The sequence below is a fragment of the Lepidochelys kempii genome, chromosome 26, assembly GCF_965140265.1.
Source record: "Lepidochelys kempii isolate rLepKem1 chromosome 26, rLepKem1.hap2, whole genome shotgun sequence".
Lineage (NCBI taxonomy): Eukaryota > Metazoa > Chordata > Testudines > Cheloniidae > Lepidochelys > Lepidochelys kempii.
Genome location: NC_133281.1, coordinates 12295617 through 12316451, shown reverse-complemented (window position 1 = coordinate 12316451; position 20835 = coordinate 12295617). Strand labels below are relative to the sequence as shown.

Here is a 20835-nt window from a genome sequence, read left to right as displayed (position 1 = left end):
GCCTTAAACATTGTCCACTGGCGTTTCATCAGTATGGCCTAAATCACCTTCCTTGTTCTTTAGGCTCCACTACCTTGTCCCAGACTGCCTGATGAACCTCGTGGGACAAGGTGGGTGAGGTGATCTCTTTGATTGGACTGACTTCAGTTGGTGCTAGAGACAAGCTGCCGAAAGCTACACAAAGCTCCTCTTCAGGTCTGGGTATTCAGAGTTATCGCTAAAAACAGGTAGAACAGATAGTTTAGCATAAGGACAGGTTTCAGAGTAGCAGCCGTGTTAGTCTGTATTCGCAAAAAGAAAAGGAATATTTTCCACTGAGTGCATCTGATGAAGTGGGCTGTAGCTCACGAAAGCTCATGCTCAAATAAATGTGTTCGTCTCTAAGGTGCTACAAGTCCTCCTTTTCTTTTAGCATAAGTAGTTAGCGCACATTCTAAGGGACCATTCAAGGTGAAGTGGCTCGTTAAAATCCCTGTAGCCATAGACAAAAAGGAGGGTCAGAGGGTAACAAATTATTATAAGAAGCCATAAATCCAATGTCTTTGCTAGACACTATAAATCATAGCTTTAATACAGTTATTTATTTAAGCTCCTAGGCTCATCTTTTGAAAGCATTGTGCACTTTTCCTTTGAGGATGGGAACTGATTGATCACTCTGGAGCTGACCTCTTTGGGAAGAGAGTTCCCTACCCCCCAGGAGATAGGGTGTTTTTGACTTTTATCATTTTCCTGAGTGAGTTCATCTGAGAGCGTATTGATTGTCTGGTCTCACCCACATAGTTATTGGGGTGTTTAGTGCACTGCATGAGTGCACCACATGATGTGATAGGCGTGTGTAGGACTCATGGATCTCGAAAGGTGTGTTGTGGGGGGTTTTGAGCATTGTCACAGCGGAGCTACAGGTTTTGCATCGGTTGTTCTGGCAGGGTCTGGTGCTGCTTTGAGTTGGTGGGTCTTGGTTTGTGGGGAGCTTGCTTCTGATGATGAGCTGAGAGAGGTTGGGGGATGGTTTGAAGGCCAGAAGAAGGGGTTCAGGAAAGATTTCTTTCAGAATGGTTGTAGTTTGATGATACCCTGTAAGGGTTCCAGTGTGGGGTGGCAGGTGACAACTAGGGCTGTGCATTAAACTAGGGCTGTATTGAAGCAGATTCTCTCTGCATCAGGGAACAGGCCACCTAAATACTCAGTCTACTTCTCTGATGGAGTGCCCTTGTCTGGTGAAGGCTGTTTTGAGTGTGTTAAGGTGTATATCCCAGACTTTCTCCTTGGAGCATATTTTGTCGTATCTGAGTGCCTGGCCATAGATAGCAGATTTCTTGGTGTGTTTGGGGTGGTTACCAGATCTATGTAGGTAGGTGTGGTGATCTGTGGGTTTCTTGTATATGGTTGCCTGTAGGGTTCCACCGCTGAAGCTGATCGTGGTGTCCAGGAAGTTGATGCTGGTGTGGGAGTGTTCGAGAGAGAGTTTAATGTAGGGGTGACGGCTGTTGACATTGTGGTGGAAATCTCTGAGGGAGTTTAAGTCATCTGTCCAGAGGACGCAAATATCTTCATATATCTTAACGTATATCATTGGTTTCATGGTGCATCTGAATCTTGTGTCATATATCCTTCCCCACTTCAATGAAAGTTGTAGGGTCTTGGGGCATCTCACGATCAGGCTCCAAGTTACTAAGAAGGAGCTAAACGATTTCAATAAAAGGACCGAACTGCATCTCCATCCAAACATCCGAACAGAATCAGGTTTGAAAAAGTTCAGTGACCTTTTCCCCCTTCTTCACAATTTCTGTTCTTCTTGGAACTAGTTGGGACTTGGAAATACCCCAAGAAATGGTCTCCTTGCAATAACTCTGCCTTGACTAGTGGAAGAGCTGGAAATCTTGCAAAAAAGCCTGTTATCTTATTTCCAGTCCAATTTTGAAGGCTCCAGCAGATAAATTCCAGATAAGCACCTGGAGTTTCAGCCTCCTGCATGAATCCACCTTCCTAATGAGTTTGAAGTTGTCCCACTGCTGAGAAATTCACACACTGTACATTCCAAACTCTGTGAATGATGGACCTAAAGTGAGCATCGTATAAATTATAATGACAATGCACTTGGACATAGTAAATACCAACCTCGATGTGGTTACATAAGGAAATGACAATCCCTGTTTGTCTTGTCAGAAGAAAAATCTAATTGTCACTCGCTTGTAAAGTGCATGTCACATCCCCCTCTGGTGGCAGGTCCACAAGGAGGATCAAGTCCTACTGCTGGCTAATGGAGTTATTCCTTTAGCTGAAGTGGTAGAAGGCTGTGCTGAAAGTCCAGGCTCAACGCTTGCCCAAGACCAGTGGTGTGGACAGTCAAACTCAGGCCTCTTCCTAACACCTGTGATTTCACTAACTGAGATAACCAGACATCCTCAGCACAATGCTGCTTATCAAGGGGATGAATCTTTGAATCACAAACTCCACGTGGTGTCAGACACTGGTTCAAAGGAGCAGTGGGTGCATTTGTAAGATACCAGCAACAGAGACTGTATTTACCTGCTGAGGAAGGTATTTTCTGTAATTTAGCACAGTGAGAAGGGATTGAAGCTGGGGAGGGGGAAAGCTGCTGAGGATGGGGCAGCGAAAGAAAGAGGGAATTCTGTTCTTGCATTTAATTCTGGGCCTCTTTTGGGTATCCTAATGGTTCTTTGATTGTCTGTGTCAGAGTTCCCTCCCCACTCTGAACTCTGGGGTACAGATGTTGGGGCCCGCATGAAAGACCCCCTAAGCTTATTTCTACCAGCTTAGGTTAAAAACTTCCCCAAGGCACAAATCCTTCCCTGTCCTTGGATGGGTACTGCTTTCACCACCAAGTGAGTTAGACAAAGATTCAGGAAAAGGACCACTTGGAGTTTCTATTTCCCCAAAATATTCCCCCAAGTCCCTTCGCCCCCTTTCCTGGGGAGGCTTGAGAATAATCTACCAACCAGATAGGTAAACAAGGTGAACCTTCTGAAATCCCGACTCGAAGCCACAACAGAAAACTCCCCCCGTGGGTATCTGAGGCTGTGACCCAGAGAGGCTCCGTTGAAGGCTGTTGGCCTAGCACATGTTGCTCTAGGAAGGCAGATACTAATTCTTGAGACTTGAAGAATGCTTTTCATTTGATTTCCTGCTCTTCCTGAGTGCTGGGGTTTTACTGGCGGTGCTACAAGGCTAATTGCTCAGGGTAACATTCTGCTCCAGGATAGGCAAGCCAGGGCGGAACTATATCTTGCTCTCTCTGTAACATGAGACCTGAGCACACAGGAAGAGCAGAATATCAGCTATGATTAAGGATAATAAACCTCTTAAAGCAGAACCATAAACCCACGAGAAGCCAGGGTGGAGTCTGGCTCTGTCTGTTACCTTGTGGCCAACTTAGAACTGCAAAATCTGCAAACACTGGTCGATGCTGTTTTCACAGCCTGAGGTTCCCACCAGGACCCAGCAATTCCCTTCCTCCCCCCAATCCTACCCTTACCCCCCCTAATTGCTCCACAGGTACAATTCATAAAACAAGTCTTAACTAGATACAGACTATACGCATCACACACGCCATTTCTCCTAGTGTCTTTGAGGCGTGGGTGGGGGAGACACTTTCCCCAGCCTTGGGAGATGTGGGGCAACAGCTGAGAGCCAATGCAGCTCCTCCCCCGATTCAGGAAGATCTGCGGTAGGGCTGAAGCTGCTAAAAAAAGTAATAGCTGAACAGTGGTCTGCCAAAAATGCAGTTTAATCAAAATCAGAACGTTTCACCGGAACATATAAATTTCAACAAGATTTTCAATGGGAAAAAATCTAAAATGAATCATTTTGATTGTCTCATTTTGATAATGTCAAAAGGTTTTAATCAGGCAAAAACCTTGTGTTTCAACTTTAATGTTTCAATGCATTTCAGTTTAAATATCATAACGTATGGATTTAAATATACTGTACTCAATATTTTAATTGAATGTAGAAGTCAAACCAGAATGTATTAAAATGATCAAGTTAAAACTGCGTGTTTTGACTTCATTGAAACAAGAGGATTGGATTATCCTGAATAAAAATAGTTCTGAATTATTGTTTTGGGGAAAATTTTAAAATTTTTGGCTTTTGTTGCAGTTTGAAACAGAAAAAAATTAAGTGTCAGAATTTCCCTCAGAAGAGAAATTCCTGTTTCCAGCCGGACGTATTCTCAGAGCCTACACAGCATCGGCATTCTCTAGCATCCATCCTCTATACGTTCTGGGGCATCTTATCCAGTGTGGACTGCTGGCTAGCTTGACCTATTTTTAGCTACGGGGCAAAGGCCTAGGGGTGTCTACGCCATTGCAGCCCGTGCAGCATCTGCTTTGGTTGGAGTGGTGAAACAGCGTACTCCTGTGCTCTGTGAGAGGAAGACCAAAACCCCGGCCTTCAAGCAATACAGCAGGGCTTGGCGGGGTTTCAACCCTGAGAGCCCAGTTTGTGTAACCCCTACAGGGTTTGGGCACTTTGAGATGAGGATGTGAGAGCAGAATTTCAACCAGACTTTATATGGCTGTGTTGGGGTACGTAAGGGTTAAGTAAAAACCTACTCCGGGTGACGACTATCATGGTATCAGGCAGTGAGGCACAGGCAAGCACCATGTAGTAGGGAGAAAGGGACAGGCACGCAGCCATTCTTTTCCCTTCCCTTCTGCTCGTTAAGGATAGATAAGCGTTGCAGCTATATAAGGAATGCGGTTGTTTAAAATATACCCTTTGAGTAAAGAAGTGTTATCTCCCCCTCCCTTCCTTTCCCAGCGGCATAGATGAGCTCGGGGTCATGGCCCCTTCCTCCCTCCCCTGTGAACGGCTGATTAAGGGAACATGAGATTACAATTACTGCAAAGAAATGTATCTTCACAGTAAAAATGTCTGTATAATATGCTTAATGCTGTAAACAATATATATTCAGTATATAGCTATTAATATTCATTATATGGGCGTTCATATTATGAAATAAGGGTTTGGGGGGTGTTGTAGTAAATGTGGGCATTTACATTTTAACTTAAATAAAAAAGTTGTAATGTAATTAACTCAGGGCTTACTCGACAATTGGGTCTAGGGGAACAAATACCGCAGTAAAGAAGCCCATTTACTCAATCCGCCTTGGGTCCCCCTGCTCTTCTTCAAACAGGCTGATCCCCATTTCTCCTGGTAATATTCGAGCTTAGACACCCAGGCAGTATTTAGGGCATAAAAAGCATTTCTCTGCGCTTAGATACCTCAGTGACCGATATTTTATAAATACAGATGGATGGACAGAGTCACAGACAAGACACAGATGTGCCTGTGAGAGTCTACAAACTGGTATGCTATTCAGTTTAGAGCACAAAGAAAATTACTGGTGATCAGCAACCAACGTTAGTTATTGCAATAAATGCGTGACAATAGTGCTGGGAAGAGATCTAAGTTTATCCCTTGACCCCAATCACCTGACAGGACTCTGGGATATGAAAGGTCACAGGCCAGGACTAGCCTCCAGTGCCACTGGCTGATAACAGAGTTCTCCTAGTTTTCATTAATCCCATTTAAAGGCATTTCACTTAAGACAATAATCATTCAAAAATTCCTGCAAAGCCATACTTGGTATCCCGTGACCCAAGCAGGGTACGGATCACTTTCTTTTCTCATCCATTTTTGGATGCCCTGTTACGAGCCAAGGTTGAGTTATAAATCTCACACAGCTCCACGGTGACAGGGTGCTGTGTTTAACAACATGTCCCACCGCTTCACTAGTTTGCGGCTAGCAAGCAAGCTTCCAATTCATTCTATGTTTAATTACTTATTTTTCTAGAATCCCACATTAATAAATACATCAGAGCCAGACAAAAAATTACACCCTGGGCTATCTGGAACAGTATTCATGGGATCACACTCAACCCGAAGAGATGGGAATTCCGAGTTAATTACCAATACAACTTGCTACTTGACACTACCAAGATGTACCAATCTCCCAGCCTCTCAACTCCACTGGCTTTTCAGATTTAGAGAAAAACCACCACCGTAGTGTCTCTTTTAGACACTGGGGTCTTTGGTGCAGAGACTGTCTTATTTCTGTTTGTGCCACGTACGCTGGAGTTCTTCTAATGATGAATCACCTCTTTAACAATTCACTGCTCAACTGTTGGAATACTTCCCTTGGTAACACAAGAATGGCTGTACTGCGTGAGACCCACGGTCCATCTAGCCCAGTATCCTGTCTTCTGACAGTGGCTGGAGCCAAGTGCTTCAGGGGGAATGAACAAAACAGAGCAATGTATCAAGTGATCCTTTCTCTGTTGTCCGGTCCCAACTTCTGACAGTCTGAGATTTTGGATCACCCGTTCTGGGTGTCCCTAACCATAAGGTAAGTCTACATTGCAGCCAGGGGTGCGAATAGCAGCTGGTGGAGATGTACCTGTGCTAACTAGCTAAAAATAGCAGGGAAGACGCTGTAGTTTGGGCCGCACAAGCCGCCTGTCTCCTCTAGGTACATACTCGCTAGGACAGCTGTGCTGAAGCCTGTGCGGGAGCATCTCCACTTCTGATTTTAGTGAACTAGCTATGGTACAGCTGGGCAGTCCAATTACACGAGCTGCCATTCACACCCCAGACTGCAATGCTGACCTACCCATAGTGCCTTGTTTTATGGCATTTCCTAATCAGTGGGGAGTCAGCGTTCTGCTTTATGTCATTGTAACAGTGCTTCCTGTGGAGATCATCAGATGAAAGGCCCTATGGCAGAGTGCTTCATACATGTTAAGGAAGCCACACAACGTCCCGACGATGCCCAAATCAAACCTTTGGTCTGAACCTCCCCCGACTCTGAGTGGGTTCAGAATCTGAGCCCCGATCGCAGTTGCAGAGCTGGCTCCTGTCTCTATAATGGACCAAATCAAGTGTTGTGCAGGAATACCCTTGAGGCAGGGAAGACCTGAAACACAGCTACCTTAAAGCTGCTGTCTCATCACACCTTACAGCGTGCCGTGGTCATGCTCCCAAGCTGTTTGCTGTCCTCCAGGCAGCCTGCATACATAGTGGACCCAAACCTCTCCTCTTGTACCGACGTAAATCAGAAAGTAGCCCGTATAGTCCAACTGGTGTGAGAGCTGGATCAGGCCTGCTGTGCATGTATTCTCCTTTAGTATTAAGCAAGATGCAGATCCCCAAACTTAGAGACACACAGGAAGGCCCAGACCCGCAAAGGTATTCAGGCTCCCAACTTACACTGAAATCCGTGGAAGTTAGGAGCATAAATTATCTTTGAGGACTTGGGCCTAAGTGTACAGCACCAACTCCCCTGTACACTGCACCACATCCCTCATTCTGAATTCTTCAAGTCAATTGCTCCTGGCAACAGATGCTCCATTGGGGTGTGGGGATAGCTCAGTGGTTTGAGCATTGGCCTGCTAAACCCAGGGTTGTGAGTTCAATCCTTGAGGGGGCCATTTGGGATCTGGGGCAAAAATTGGGGATTGGTCCTGCTTTGAGCAGGGGGTTGGACTAGATGACCTCCTGAGGTCCCTTCCAACCCTGATATTCTACGACCCCCCCAGAGACTAATGCACATGTATCGTTACAAGCTTTCCCCATTTTTCCCAGCTGATCCACGTGCCTCCTGCTTAGATGTGCGGTTGGGAAGGTGGCCTTGGTGACACAGATACTCACCCATTCAGAACTTGATCAGGACCCCCAAAATATAAACTGGGCAGAGACATCCAACTCATTTCATATCAGCCACTGAACTGCCATCAAGTGAGCTCATGTCTATTTAATTTTACTTATAATTTTGATGGGGCACTTTGAATTGCCCACCTGGATTCGCAACTGAGGGCGTCAGGCCAATCTCGTCATGTTTTGCAATGGAGTTGGTTTTTTAGGGTTGCAATCTTGTACAAAATAAATTCTTATTCGCCCAGGGCTGCGATCACAGTGCAGGCCTGCAATGATGAGTCTTCAGCCACTAGAGGGCGCTTCTAGCTTTGCTTTCGTGATCTATTGCCTTCCTGGAACTGCTAATGTACTGGGGGGGTGGGAATGGGGGTGCTGGAAATCCTTTGAAGCAACAGCGACCATAGAAATACACCATTTTGTAGATGAGGTCATTTTATGTTGCCATTTCCGTACCCTAGGAAAAAGCCGATGCTTTTACACAAAAATTGAGTGAAAGGGCAGTCAGAGGAGCCTCTTTGTTTTCAGATGGAGTGGTTAAGTACACGGCTTTAAAAAAAAACAAACCATTACATTTATCAACCTGGAATAGGCCCAAATCCCATGAATTACCCTGCTGCAGGTTTCAGAAGAGCCTAAAATTCATTGACTTTCAATGGGACTTTCACTCCCGCACCATCTAGACACTTTGGAACATCCTCCCCTTGATTAAATCTCCTGCTGTAAAGAGAGTTCTCTATCCCATTCTATATAGGTGCTTAGCACGTGCTCATTGCCGCTGTATCCGAGTGCCTTTCAGCCATGCATTACACCAGAGCGACTAACCTCTCTGGATTTACACCATTGTAGCCGAGGTCATTACTTGCCCCAACGGACCTGATTTTTAAACTGACTTAAAAACAGCAAGTTCAACTTCCATAGATTTTCTCCTGACATGCATTGAGTAACTGAACTAAGGGCAATGTGCCTTTTAGTGGTTAGAGTCAGACCGGGAGTGGGCACTTCTGGCTCTGTTAGCTTTGCCAAAGGATTGCTGTATGGTGAGACTTGAAGGCAACTCGCAGAGCTGTACCCTACCCCTGGATACCTGTGCATGGCTCCCACTAACACCCAGTGGAAATCATACACACCTGAGTGAGGCACTTATCCTTAATCCTTCCTGGTGCCTGTTTCCAGTTGTATAACGGATCTAACATAACCAATGCTACTTGAGAGGAGTGCTGAGAGATTTAATACTTGTAATGCACTTGGTAATCATCAGGTCGTGTTTAGATACCAAACACAGTGAGTGACAAGAGCTAAAGTGATATCTGGTTTCCAAAAGCTGAAGTCCCATTTCACCATCCAAGACCAGGAACAGACAATGTAAACGAGGCAATAGATACTGGAGAAATGCTTGAACTGGACAGCAGCTTCTAGGGAGCCTCCATCTGTTTTTGTTTTTTGGATTCCAATATCTTTGCTGTCCAAATATATGGTTTTGCCCTTGAAGGCAGGAGAGGAACAATGTAAACTTAGAAGGCAGGAAACTGCAACTGTTGTAAATGCAGCAGAGCATCTGGGAAACTCTTGTGGGGAGAAACATCTCACACCAACTGTAAACTAGAAGAGGAACCAGAAGCAAAATTTTCCTACGTAATTTTTGAAAATGGGGCATAAAAGTTCTGTCACATTCATGACATACACACAGAGAAGTTAGATACAAAAATACTGTTGCTGGAAGGTTGCAACGTAACACTACTTTATTTCTTGGAATTCAGAACCCAAGAACACAAGAACCCCAAAACAGAGAGAGATGAAACAGGCTGCTCCTTAAATCAGAGAGCCACAACTAACCCAGTCTTACTCTAGGCTGGCTTTTCTGAAGACTGCCTTTGATAATTGCATGCTTCCCTACAGAGCCCCTGAGGCTTCAAGCAGGAACAGGAAAACCCTCTGCCTTTAAAGCTTGCAGCTCCAACCTAGTCCTCAGTATACCACAGGCTCCTAATTAGCATAAGCACTTCTGAAAATTTCACCCCCAGCAGCAAAGTACAGATCTGAATTTCCCCAGGGTTTGGGGATACACAGCAATCAGGTGGTTACTGATTACTAACAGGTTTAAAAAAAAAAAAAAGCTGGTTGACTTTTCCTCAATGTCAGATAGAGGAAGCATGATCTTGTGATTAAGACACTGGACTGCAGTTCAGGAAACGTGGATTCAGTTCCTGGCTCTTATATGGCCTTGAGTAAGTCACTTGGTATCTCTATACCTCAGTTCCCTACCTGTAAAATGGGGGTAAGTCTTCCTTTCTCCCTGATATGTATTTAGATCATAAGCTCTTCAGGACCAGGGCTACATCTTACCATGTGTATGTACAGCACCTCGCACAATGAAGTACCAATGCTGGTTGCTACTGTAACAAAGAATAATGTTAAACCTATCTCTACACTGAGTTCTCCTATAGTTCAGTGTTTATTTCTCTTTATACCAAGTTTGGCCTAAAGAAACCACGGCATTTTGTTTCAAGTGAATTGATAACTAGCTCAGTCCCTCCTAGGTAGGTGAGTTCTCAATGGTGTACTTCTTCCAGTCTCAGTTGATAAAGGAATGTAGATGAGAATAAGTCAAAGCCTGGGGCCATGTTTTCAATACTTATTTCAAATTTGGAACGTACAGTGTTTTGAGGGCATCTGTGGATTAGCTAAACCTCTGTGTAGGGAAGGCTGGGTGAGGAATGGGCTTTATAGGCTTTCTGTAAGAGGTAGAGCTGGTCAAATTTTTTTCCAATGGAACCCTTTTCTGTTGGAAAATGCTGATACCACACAACCAAAATGTTTCATGGGAATGCATCATTTTATCAACATTTTCATGAGAAGTCAATGATTTGTTTTGTTTTGCTTATGATACATTACATTTTGACTTTATTCATTATAAACATCAAAATGAAATGTCAGTCAATGCAAAACTTTTTGGAATATTTCATTTTGAAAAGAAAAAAAAATTGAGATTTTTTACTTTGTTCCGATTTGGGACAAAACCAGATTTTGAAATACTAGAATTCCCTGAGGGCCTGAAGGGGAACTCTGGTAGACTGGATCAGAGAATGAGGTTTCAGGAAGAAGGTTTTGTATGGAGGAAGGTGCAAAGACAAGTAGGATTCTACATTCTAGGGGAAGAAGTGCCGTGTCCAATTAGAACACAGTTTGTAAAGTGCATGCTTTCCTTTTTCTTGGAAAGGTGCTAATGTCAGTCACAACTAAAACACAGCAACTCAGTTCAGCACGGAACATGGCATTGCTTCCATGGGAAACTCAAGATAGACAGCAACATTCCAGTTCTGCTTGTGAGCTCACTAAAATGTTTACACGGAAGCCATTTGTAACATTTCGACAGCAAGAACGATAGCACGCACGGGGATGGCGATCTCCTTTCCGGACAGCTGCTTATTCAGGCTGACTCTGTGTGTGTTCCCATCAGGGATGAATATGGCCTGATTGATAGCCGGCTGGGGTGCGAAGCCCTTTATTTATATGGGATAATAGGATCTCTCTTCAATAAAATGATGACAACATGAAGCAGTGTCAGCTCCAGAAACAGCTCAGCCACACTCATGATTCACTGCCTAAAAACAAAAATCACTTCTCAGGAGGATGCCCCAACAATAATAGAATTCAGGAGGTTTTGAGATTAGCTGCAGCTGAGAACAGAAATTGACTGCACTCTGGACACTAAATTGACTTGTAGACTACTCACATGTAGTGGCCCCAAGCACAGAAATTAAGTAAGGAGGCAGCCTCCATCCCAAAGAATGCGTGTCTGGGATTGTCAAAAGGGCATTGGATTTCAGTGGGAATTCTAATTCTCTCGAGCCCTTTTGAAAAGCCCAGCCTTCAAGGTGTATGAAAAGATCCAACAGGTGGAGGAAGCAAACTAACAGGTAGTTTAAACTAGGCTGTCACAGAGCACTCCCTCATCTACCCAGTGTGCCACGCTGCCTGGCCCATTTGGGTCGTCTCTAACTCACAGCATACACACCGCCTGTTCCTTTTCCCCGTGTCTACCTTTCACCTTCAGATTCCAGGCACTGCAGAATCCAGTACAGGCATGTGTCAGGAGAAGCCTGGCACCCATCGTTCTCTACTACACCCACCTGACTCTCTGAGCTCCCCCTTACTTCCTGTTCCTGCCAATTAGATTTCCCACTTATTGGTCTAAATATCTCATTAGCCTAATCATTGCCCCACAAACGTCAACAATCCCTATCCCAGTAGGTTAACGGATTCCAGTGAAGCCTGCAAACTTCTCCGGTCAGTCAATTATCTCAGCGAGCTGGGTACTACCCTGCCACATAGCCTTAACATTTTTCCTGCAACGTGTAGCAAAGTCGAAGATTCACCGGTGTGGCGCCTCCTGCTGGTCGTCCGGGAATTAGCCCTTTTTCCAGCGTACGGCGTGCCCTCTGAAGGCTGGTGTCTTGCTTGCTACTGGCCCCGTGTCCCTCCTGGACCCTGGTGCCCCTTATCTCGGGGTTCTGCCCCAGCAGTACCACCAAGCTCTGGGTCTCCCCTCCCAGGAGAACCCCCAGCACTCTATGCCCACCTTGCCTCAATGGCTACTGCCAGTTGTCATCCAGCCCCCTTTCCCTGGGGCAGACTGCAGTCTGTAATGGCCACTCATCACTGGCAAGGGGGTTGGACCGGCTGCCTCTTCCTGTCCCTGGGCTGCACCTCTGCAGCCCCAGTACCTGTTTAGGACTTGACCAAGGCCTCAGCCTGGGGAGTTGCCAGGCTGGAGTTTCCCAACTCCTCTTGCCCTTTTCCCCAGCACTGCCTGCTTCAGGTACCATATGTTCCCCAGCAGCTAGGCCCTCTCCCTCCAGGGCTGGAAAGAGACTGCCCTGCCTTCTGGCCCTGCAGTTCTTTTATAGGGCCCAACGTGGCCCTGATTGGCTGCCTCCCAGCCTTTTCCGATTGGCTCCCCCGGGCTGTTTTTAACCCCTTCAGGGGCAGAGCAGGGCGACTGCCCAGCTACACCACGCTTTCGTAAGGGTGTCGAATGCTTTGCTGAAATCCAACGACCAGACTTGCCAGAAGTACTGAGCACTCACAAATCCTGCTTATGTCAATGAGGACTGCTGGTGCTCAGCGCACCCGAGAATCAGACCCCAAATATCCTGCCTGTTTTCCTGTGCACTCAACCGCATTTTACCGGGACAAACTTTCAGGTATCAATTCTGCGTGACCGTGCTGATCTACTTCTTGCCGCTCCTGGTGATAGGATGCGCCTACACGGTGGTTGGCATCACTCTGTGGGCTAGTGAGATACCCGGTGATTCTTCTGACCGCTACCACGAGCAAGTGTCTGCCAAGCGAAAGGTAAGCAACTTTCTGGCCTCATGGCAGAATAATTGGGGAGTGGGTGTGCAAAGGCAATTGAACAGACTTGGGGTCTATAGTTAATTCACTCTCTCTCAGGCATTCTTTAAATGGAACGTAGCGTATACACAGCGGTCAAATTTCTCAACAGTGGCCACCAACTTTGGATGCCTTGGTGTATAGTACAGATGAAATCAATAGGAGCGGCAGTTGCTCAGCTCCTTTGAAAAATCAGGTCCAACAAGATGCCAGCTGGAGACCCAAAAACTCCGGCACCAAAATAGGAGGGGTACATTTTTAACAATGTGGCATTGAGTGCTTGGATACCAAACTGAAATTAAGGCGTGCGTTGTATTTTGGAGAGACTGGGTGGCTCAGATAACTGGTAATGGGATTCTGCTCGGGACAGAGCCACCATTTCAAATCTAGCCCCAGACAGCAGTGGCCCAAAGTCATTGATATAGGGCGGGGTGAGGAGAATATGTTTGGGTTCAATCCATTTCCTAAAGACACGGATCCAAAGCCCCCACCACTCTCACAACAGAAATAATTGCCTCCCCTGGTTGAAAATCACAATAGAAAGACCAAGGGTTGAAGGAAGGAAGAAGACCACTACTTACTCCTTGAAGCGGTCCTTTCCAGGGCAGAGTTGAAGCATATGGAGCACAAGTCTGCCTTGCCGATCTGTTTTTCTGTGGATAAACAGAGGACTGCTCGTCCCAGGACGGCCACCCCGCCATTCTCCCCCTAGTCGATCACGCTGGCTTCAGTTCTGTTTGATACGCTTTGCTCAAAGGGTATAGCGTAAACTTCTATAACCAGGTCTCTCTCTCTCGTGTACAGGTGGTGAAGATGATGATCGTTGTGGTGTGCACGTTCGCAGTCTGCTGGCTGCCCTACCACGTCTACTTCCTCCTGCATTTTTTTAACCCCGACTGGTACCAGGAGAAGTTTATCCAGCAGGTCTACTTAACAGTAATGTGGCTGGCCATGAGCTCCACCATGTATAATCCAATCATCTACTGCTGCCTCAATGACAGGTGAGTTATGAGCTTGACTGAGTGCAATAAAGGGGAGATGTGGGGATGGGTTGGGTACAGAAGAGGACCCTAGACATGGTGGTGAGTTGCAGCTTAGCAGGGAGCCAACACATCAGGGGTGGCTGTTCAAATTACTCAGCAAATTGTTTGGGTTTTCATAGAATCATAGAATATCAGGGTTGGAAGGGACCTCAGGAGGTCATCTAGTCCAACCCCCTGCTCAAAGCAGGACCAATCCCCAATTTTTGCCCCAGATCCCAAATGGCCCCCTCAAGGATTGAACTCACAACCCTGGGTTTAGCAGGCCAATGCTCAAACCACTGAGCTATCCCTCCTTTTCCTATAGCTGGAGTGTACCAAATTAACAGCTACACCAGGGCTTCTCACTACCAGTTTCTTAAATTAAGGGGCTGATTTTCCCAAGTACTGAGCTCCTACATCTTCATCGGCAGTCAATGGGAACTGCAGGTATTAAGCACCTCTGAATAATCAGGTGTTATATTTTCCAAGGCTTTAGGCAGCCAAAGTCAAATAAAAACTCCAAGCTATATCCAGGACAGTTTTCCCTTGTCAATAGGGCTACAGCAGATTGTAGATCAGACTCACCAAAGTATATATTTCTAATAGCTCCTCTGGGATCCGATAGTGCAGTCTAGTGGAGAATAATGGTCCTCCCCATTTTAGCTAGATGAAAATCCCTGCTAGAGCTGGGATATATCCAATCTTTATTCAGTTACCAAAAAAAGGCATACTCAAATCGCTTTAATGATGGTCAGCTTGTATTTTCTTAAATGAAAAAAGTTCAGCATGAAATAAGTTCTCATTTCGACAATGTGTTTTTCCTTTAAAAGGAAACACTTTCCATTTTTCTCCATGGGGGTGAAAAGGTGCTTGGCTGTTCCCCACTTTCTCTCCCTTATCCCCTACTTTTCCAGGGTCAAGGAGGAGGAAGAAAAGTTAAAGGGGGCAACCCCAACATTGAATGAAACCTTTTCCTATCAAACAGTCTTTAGGCAAACCTTAATTCCTAAAATTTCAAAACAAAGCAATGCAGTTTTGAAATATTTTGCAAAAATACCAACAAATATCAGAAGGCTCTAATCCATGCCCAGAGAGCAGATAGCAGCAGTATGCCTGGAATGAGATACCCTCTTTCTGCCCATCTGGGTCTGTATTTGTAAAGGGACCCATCACCCTGGCATGAGTGGCAGCCTCTGGGTTAATAGATTATACCAGTCCTACCCTCCCACCATAGCTATGATCCCTGCTTTATATAAAGACACATTTATGTGCATTTAAATAAAATTGTTACTGTTCTAGCACATACAAGATTATAAAACTGGGCCAATCCTGAAGTGTCTAGTCTGTCAAACTCCCATGGCTCCAGTGGGTATTTGGATGGAGTAAGATTTTCAGTTTAACTTGTATATAACGTCATCGGTTCATGCAGAATTGAGTACGGCACACTTCAGGCACCCAAGAATTTCCAATCTAAACTTGGTGAGAAACACACAAAACATTGCTAAAGCCCTTAATCAGTATTACTACGTAAACAGATGCATAAAAGCCATCAAGAGTTCTACCCTTGGAAATAAGAACTTGGAATGCAAAGAGGGACTGGGTAAATCAAAACTTGTTTGAGTAAATTTGTCAGTTATATGCCCCAACTGCAAAAGAGTTTGGTAAGCCTCTCTCGTTTACCAAGTATAATAGCAAGGTAGTGATGGTTGATTGACTGTTGGCAGTGCAGTCCAGTGGTTACACTGGGATGGATTAGGGATCACAGCACAAGATACTGTTCTCAGTTTTGCCATTAACTTGTGTTGTGATGCTGGGGGAAGTTTGATATCTCTGTTTGCCTACTGGAAATGGGAGCATAGTACTGATTGTTGTATTCACTGGAATAATTATTTATTAAGCACCAAAATGAAGAATACTTAAGAAGAGCTTTTAGATCCTGGATTAAAAAGTGTTGTATGATAATACCTAGTTCTTATGTAGCACTTGGCATCCAAAAGATCTCAAAGTGCTTTTACAATGGACAGAAAACTACGAAGTGGGGAATAACTGGCTAGGCACTTGTACATCTTAGAAGGATCTGGGAGTTATAATAGATCACAAATAAGAGTCTGCAATGTGAACCGGTTACTAAAAAGACTAATGTCATTCTGGGGTATATCAACAGGAGTGAGTGTCACATGTAAGACACAGGAGAATTGTCCAGGTCTGCTTGGCACTGATGAGACCTCAACTGGAGTACTGTGTCCAGTTCTGGGCACCACACTTTAGGAAAGATGTGGGTGAACTGCACAGAGAGACAGAAAGAGTCCAGACAAGAGGTTTAGAAAACTTGAACTACAAGGCCCAGTTTTTCTAACCTTTCATGTTTAGCCTTGAGGAAAGCAGACTGGGGGTGGGACCTGATAACAGTCTTCAAATATGCTAAGGGCTGTTGTAAAGAGGACAGTGATCAGTTGTTCTCCACATCCACTAAAGGTAGGGCAAGAAGTAATGGGCTTAATCTTCAATGAGGAATATTTAAGTTAGATATTAGGAAAAGCTTTCTAATTCAAAGGGTAGTTAAGTGCCGGAACAGGCTTCCAAGGGAACTTGTGGAATCCCCATCATTGGTCTCTTTTAAGAACAGGTTGGACAAACACCTGTCCAGGATAGCCTAGGTTTACTTCAAAGTGCCTCAGTGCAGGGGGGCTGGACTAGATGACCTCTCGAGGTCCCTTCCAACCCGACATTTCTAGGATTCTCTGAAATCCCAATGCCCACTTTACAGAAGGGTAAAGACTTAAAGGTCACATGGTGAGTCAGCAGCAGAGATGGGAACAGAATGCGGCAGTGTGGTCTAGTGAACAGAATACTGGACCATAGGGGTATTAAGGTTTGAGAGTTGGTCACACTTCTTGCATCAGTGCATATGCTGGGGGTCTCCTCCTACGGATTGCATTGAAAACATTCTGAAACCAGCTCAGCACATGCTGGGCCTAACATCCCTGCACTTGGCTGTCTCCTCAGATTCCGCATTGGCTTTAAGCACGCTTTTCGGTGGTGCCCTTTCATCAGTGCTAGGGAATATGAAGGGCTGGAAATGAAGTCTGCCAGGTACCTCCAGACCCAGAGCAGCATGTACAAGGTCAGCCGGATGGAGACAACCGTATCCTCCGTCACCGGTAACACTGAGGAAGACATTGAAGAGAGCAACAAAATTAAGCGCCTGTCCGTGGATATGACATCCAACGGCTCCTCCCGCAGTGACTCTAAAACCATCTCCGAGAGCTTCAGCTTCTATTCCAACACGCTCTCCTAAGCTGCCATCCAACCGAGCAAGGGTCAGAAAATATTGCATATACCTATGCCCCAGGTCTCCATTAACCATATATCCAGGTGTGCCTGTATTCACCTTTTCCTGATTAGGATGCTATGCCTTGGTTGTGACAGTAGCCACCTCTCAACAGTGTGCCTGTCTGACCCAATGTAATTACACCAGTTAACACTGACAATATCTTCTCTCTCTATGGGATCTTGCAGTCGTTTGCTGAGCTGAATGCTTAACAGATGCTGTTCACTGAAAGCAGATCTTAATTTAGGATACAGCATTGGTAGGTATCAGAACCTGGCCTGCAGTGATGCTGTTCATTCTCAAGCTATGCTCTGCCATTGATCAGTGTCTGAATGCAATATAGATTTCCACTGGCGGGGGGAGGGGGCGTTTTCCATCTGCTTTCCCCACTATTTTTGTTGTCCTACCTCCTCCCTTACTTGCCATTCACTTGTTGCTGGTTAACAAAATGGAGAAATGGTATCAAAAGAGGAAGATAGAGCTGGTGACTTCCGAACCAACCAATACGAAATGAGCGGCCACCTCCACTAGCTTAGTAGGCTACGCTACAGCAAGGCTGCCTCTCTTGCATGTGGTGTGTTAAACACGGAGGATTTCAGTTCCTTTTAGGTGAAGGAAAGATAGAGCTCTTGAGGTTTATTGCTACCATGCCTTTCTTTTTATTCTCCACTGCTCAACTTTCTGTCAAAGTATATTCCTCCTCCTTCTGAGGATTCTATTTGTAGTGTAGTCCAGCATTGTTTACTGGATTCAAGTTAAAATTGACCATGTGACATGTTCCGCTTCTTTTGCTCTTACCCCTGAAAAGGTGCTAGCACAACCTTTGATTTCATCTGGGTCTCCTAGACTCAACCTCATGATGCAAAGACTTCATCTCAGATCATCGAGATCTATGACTGCAGAACCAAGCCGAAGCTTGGGTGTTTGCTCTAGCTGGTTGGCTCTGGGGGTTTCAGATACACCTCAATCCATTGTCTTCACTCTAATTCCTACACAAAGCTAATTCGACACTCTAGAGCTTGGAAATGCCTTTGGTTAAAGTTCTACATGGGGTTTGTGGCTTCTATCATTGTCTGGATAGCCCAAGAGACGCACAATACCAAATTCACTGATACATTCTTCCTTTTTTAACCCCCCCAACACCCACCAAGTTATTCTTCATATATAAAGGGAAATACAGCAAGAAACAAAATGTCTTTGTTAGCCCTAATCGTCAGGAAATAAATATAGTTTGCAAACAGGCCTTCAGCAGTGCACACTTCCCAGCCTCTCAAAACATGGCCTGGGTTTTCCCTGGATGTTTCCCAGTTAACTGCTGACCAGACCTGACTCTGCTTCATTTGGGACACCAGAACAGCAAGATCTTCAGAGTGCCAAGAGACGTTTGTCTCCGACACATGCAATTGCGATTGGACAGTAGAGATGGCAAAAAGCATCTTTTGAATGAATGAAACCTCGTAAGTGTGCAGGTAGGGCTAGACTATGGATAATGAGAGAGATAGCAGTAGATAGTGCATGTAGTCAGATGTAGGCTTAACAATGCCAGTGGAAAGTAATTTTGTAAATAAGCATGGAATAAGGGCTAACAGGAAAGAATATCATGTGTCATCTAACACAAATGTACTGTGTAACTGAAAGGTACAAGGAATGTCTAACACATTTACAAACAAAACCTACTAAAAAGGAAGTGGTATATGTCTATTGTGGAAGATGCTTTCCAGTGTATGCTTTGCATTTCAACACCATTACAGAAGAACCTCAGAGTTACGAACTGACTGGTCAACCACATCTCATTTGGAACTGAAAGGACGCAATCAGGCAGCAGCATAGGCCAGAACCCCCCCCAAACAAAATACAGTATAGTACTGTCTTAAATGTAAACTACTATAATAAAGGGAAATCAGCATTTTCCTTCTGCATAGAGTAGTTTCAAAGCTCCATTGAGTCAACGTTCCGTTGTAAACTTTTGAAAGAACCACCAGAACGTTTTGTTCAGAGTTACGAACGTTTCAGAGTTACGAACAACCTCCATTCCCGAGGTGTTCATAACTCTGAGGTTCTGCTGTAGTTGCAATATACCTTGAAAAACTTGAAAAACTCTGATTCGTTGTAAGAGACTGAAATACCTTGCAGATACATGGGTGGGGCTAACTGTGGGGTAGGGGAAGGGACTGCCTATCCTTTGGTTAAATCCCCTGAAATGTATGGAATTAAGACAGAGATTACATTTGGGAGGTACTTTATTATGCAGCCTGTGAACTGACCGCAGGAAGATACAGCTGTTAAATAAATCCCCATCCCAAACTGTTTTCATTGATGGCAGAAATACCTTTATTTAATGTAAGTAAGGATACCACTAGTAAGTCCACAGATTTCTCTCATGGTTGTTGCTAGGTAGAACTAGCAAAAGCCACACTATCCTTTTTTAGTCTACATTCTGCCAAGCAGGACATATCAGCCTGCCATTCTTTATTGTGATGACCGTATAAGGTTATAGGGTGCCACACTTCATGTATACCCTTGCTACAGTACCACCTCCTGTATATTATTAACGTCTCCTTTCATCCAAGTCCTGGTTGAGACGATCTCTCATGCTTCCCGTCTTGTGGGACAAGAGCTCACACTCCTTTTCCCACTGCTGCTGCCTTATTCTTCAGACCATTTTCTAGTAGCTTGCATGATGTGGGGAAAAGGAAGGGTCACAGACGAAGGAGAAGATTTTTTTTTTTTTTTTTGCATGCAGACTTCAGACCCACTGCTTGGAGTCTGACCCTATATCTACACCACTTGGTATCATGCTGTCGTACAACATTTAAGTACCCAATGCACAGCATAAGCCCAGTGAACGGAAATGCCTTAGTGGGATAGTAGCAATGTAGTTTATGATGCAAGCAATGAGTTTTTGCTCTGACAAAGTTCTGTGGAATTGATCTTATCAAAGGTTTTTAACTGGATGTTGGATAATATCCTTTTTTTGCAAAATTTATCAGAGCTGCACTGCCAATATATAAAGAAGAAGGTGCTGTAAAAGCAGGAGTTCACTTTTATGACAGTTCAGCGCGAAACGCTGGTTGACTTATTCAGACAAGCAGCCCCAACAGAAATGTCAAATCAAAGTAAAACCACATGATTCAAAGTAAAGCTCTACGTGAGAACATACATGAGTAAGGCAAGCAAGATTTGGCTTGTACTCCCAATATTATATACACAAAATTTGTGCTGGGCCGGTACCTACAGGTTGACCTTAAAAAATCCAAACACACACCTAACCAGCCTACATTCCTGCATGCTTTATAGTCGTTCCATACTTACAAGGCACACAGGGAGAACAAGAATTATTGTTTTCTTTTATCAGTGGCCTACTTACAGTAAGTTTACAACCAATACTAGATGTTAAACATGGGAGAGTCC

At 44.7% G+C, this 20835-nt stretch overlaps 1 protein-coding gene across 1 annotated transcript in view; it reads left to right on the top strand.

The window, feature by feature from the left end:
- Positions 1-17434, top strand: part of LOC140903620 (substance-P receptor-like) — an 89896-nt gene extending 72462 nt beyond the window's left edge. Inside the window, exons 3-5 of the mRNA XM_073325165.1 lie at positions 12882-13032; positions 13876-14072; positions 17100-17434. Coding sequence (XP_073181266.1) covers positions 12882-13032; positions 13876-14072; positions 17100-17391 — 640 coding nt within the window. The 3' untranslated portion in view covers positions 17392-17434. The remainder of the gene's footprint in view (positions 1-12881; positions 13033-13875; positions 14073-17099) is intronic.
- The last annotated feature ends 3401 nt before the right edge of the window (positions 17435-20835 follow it).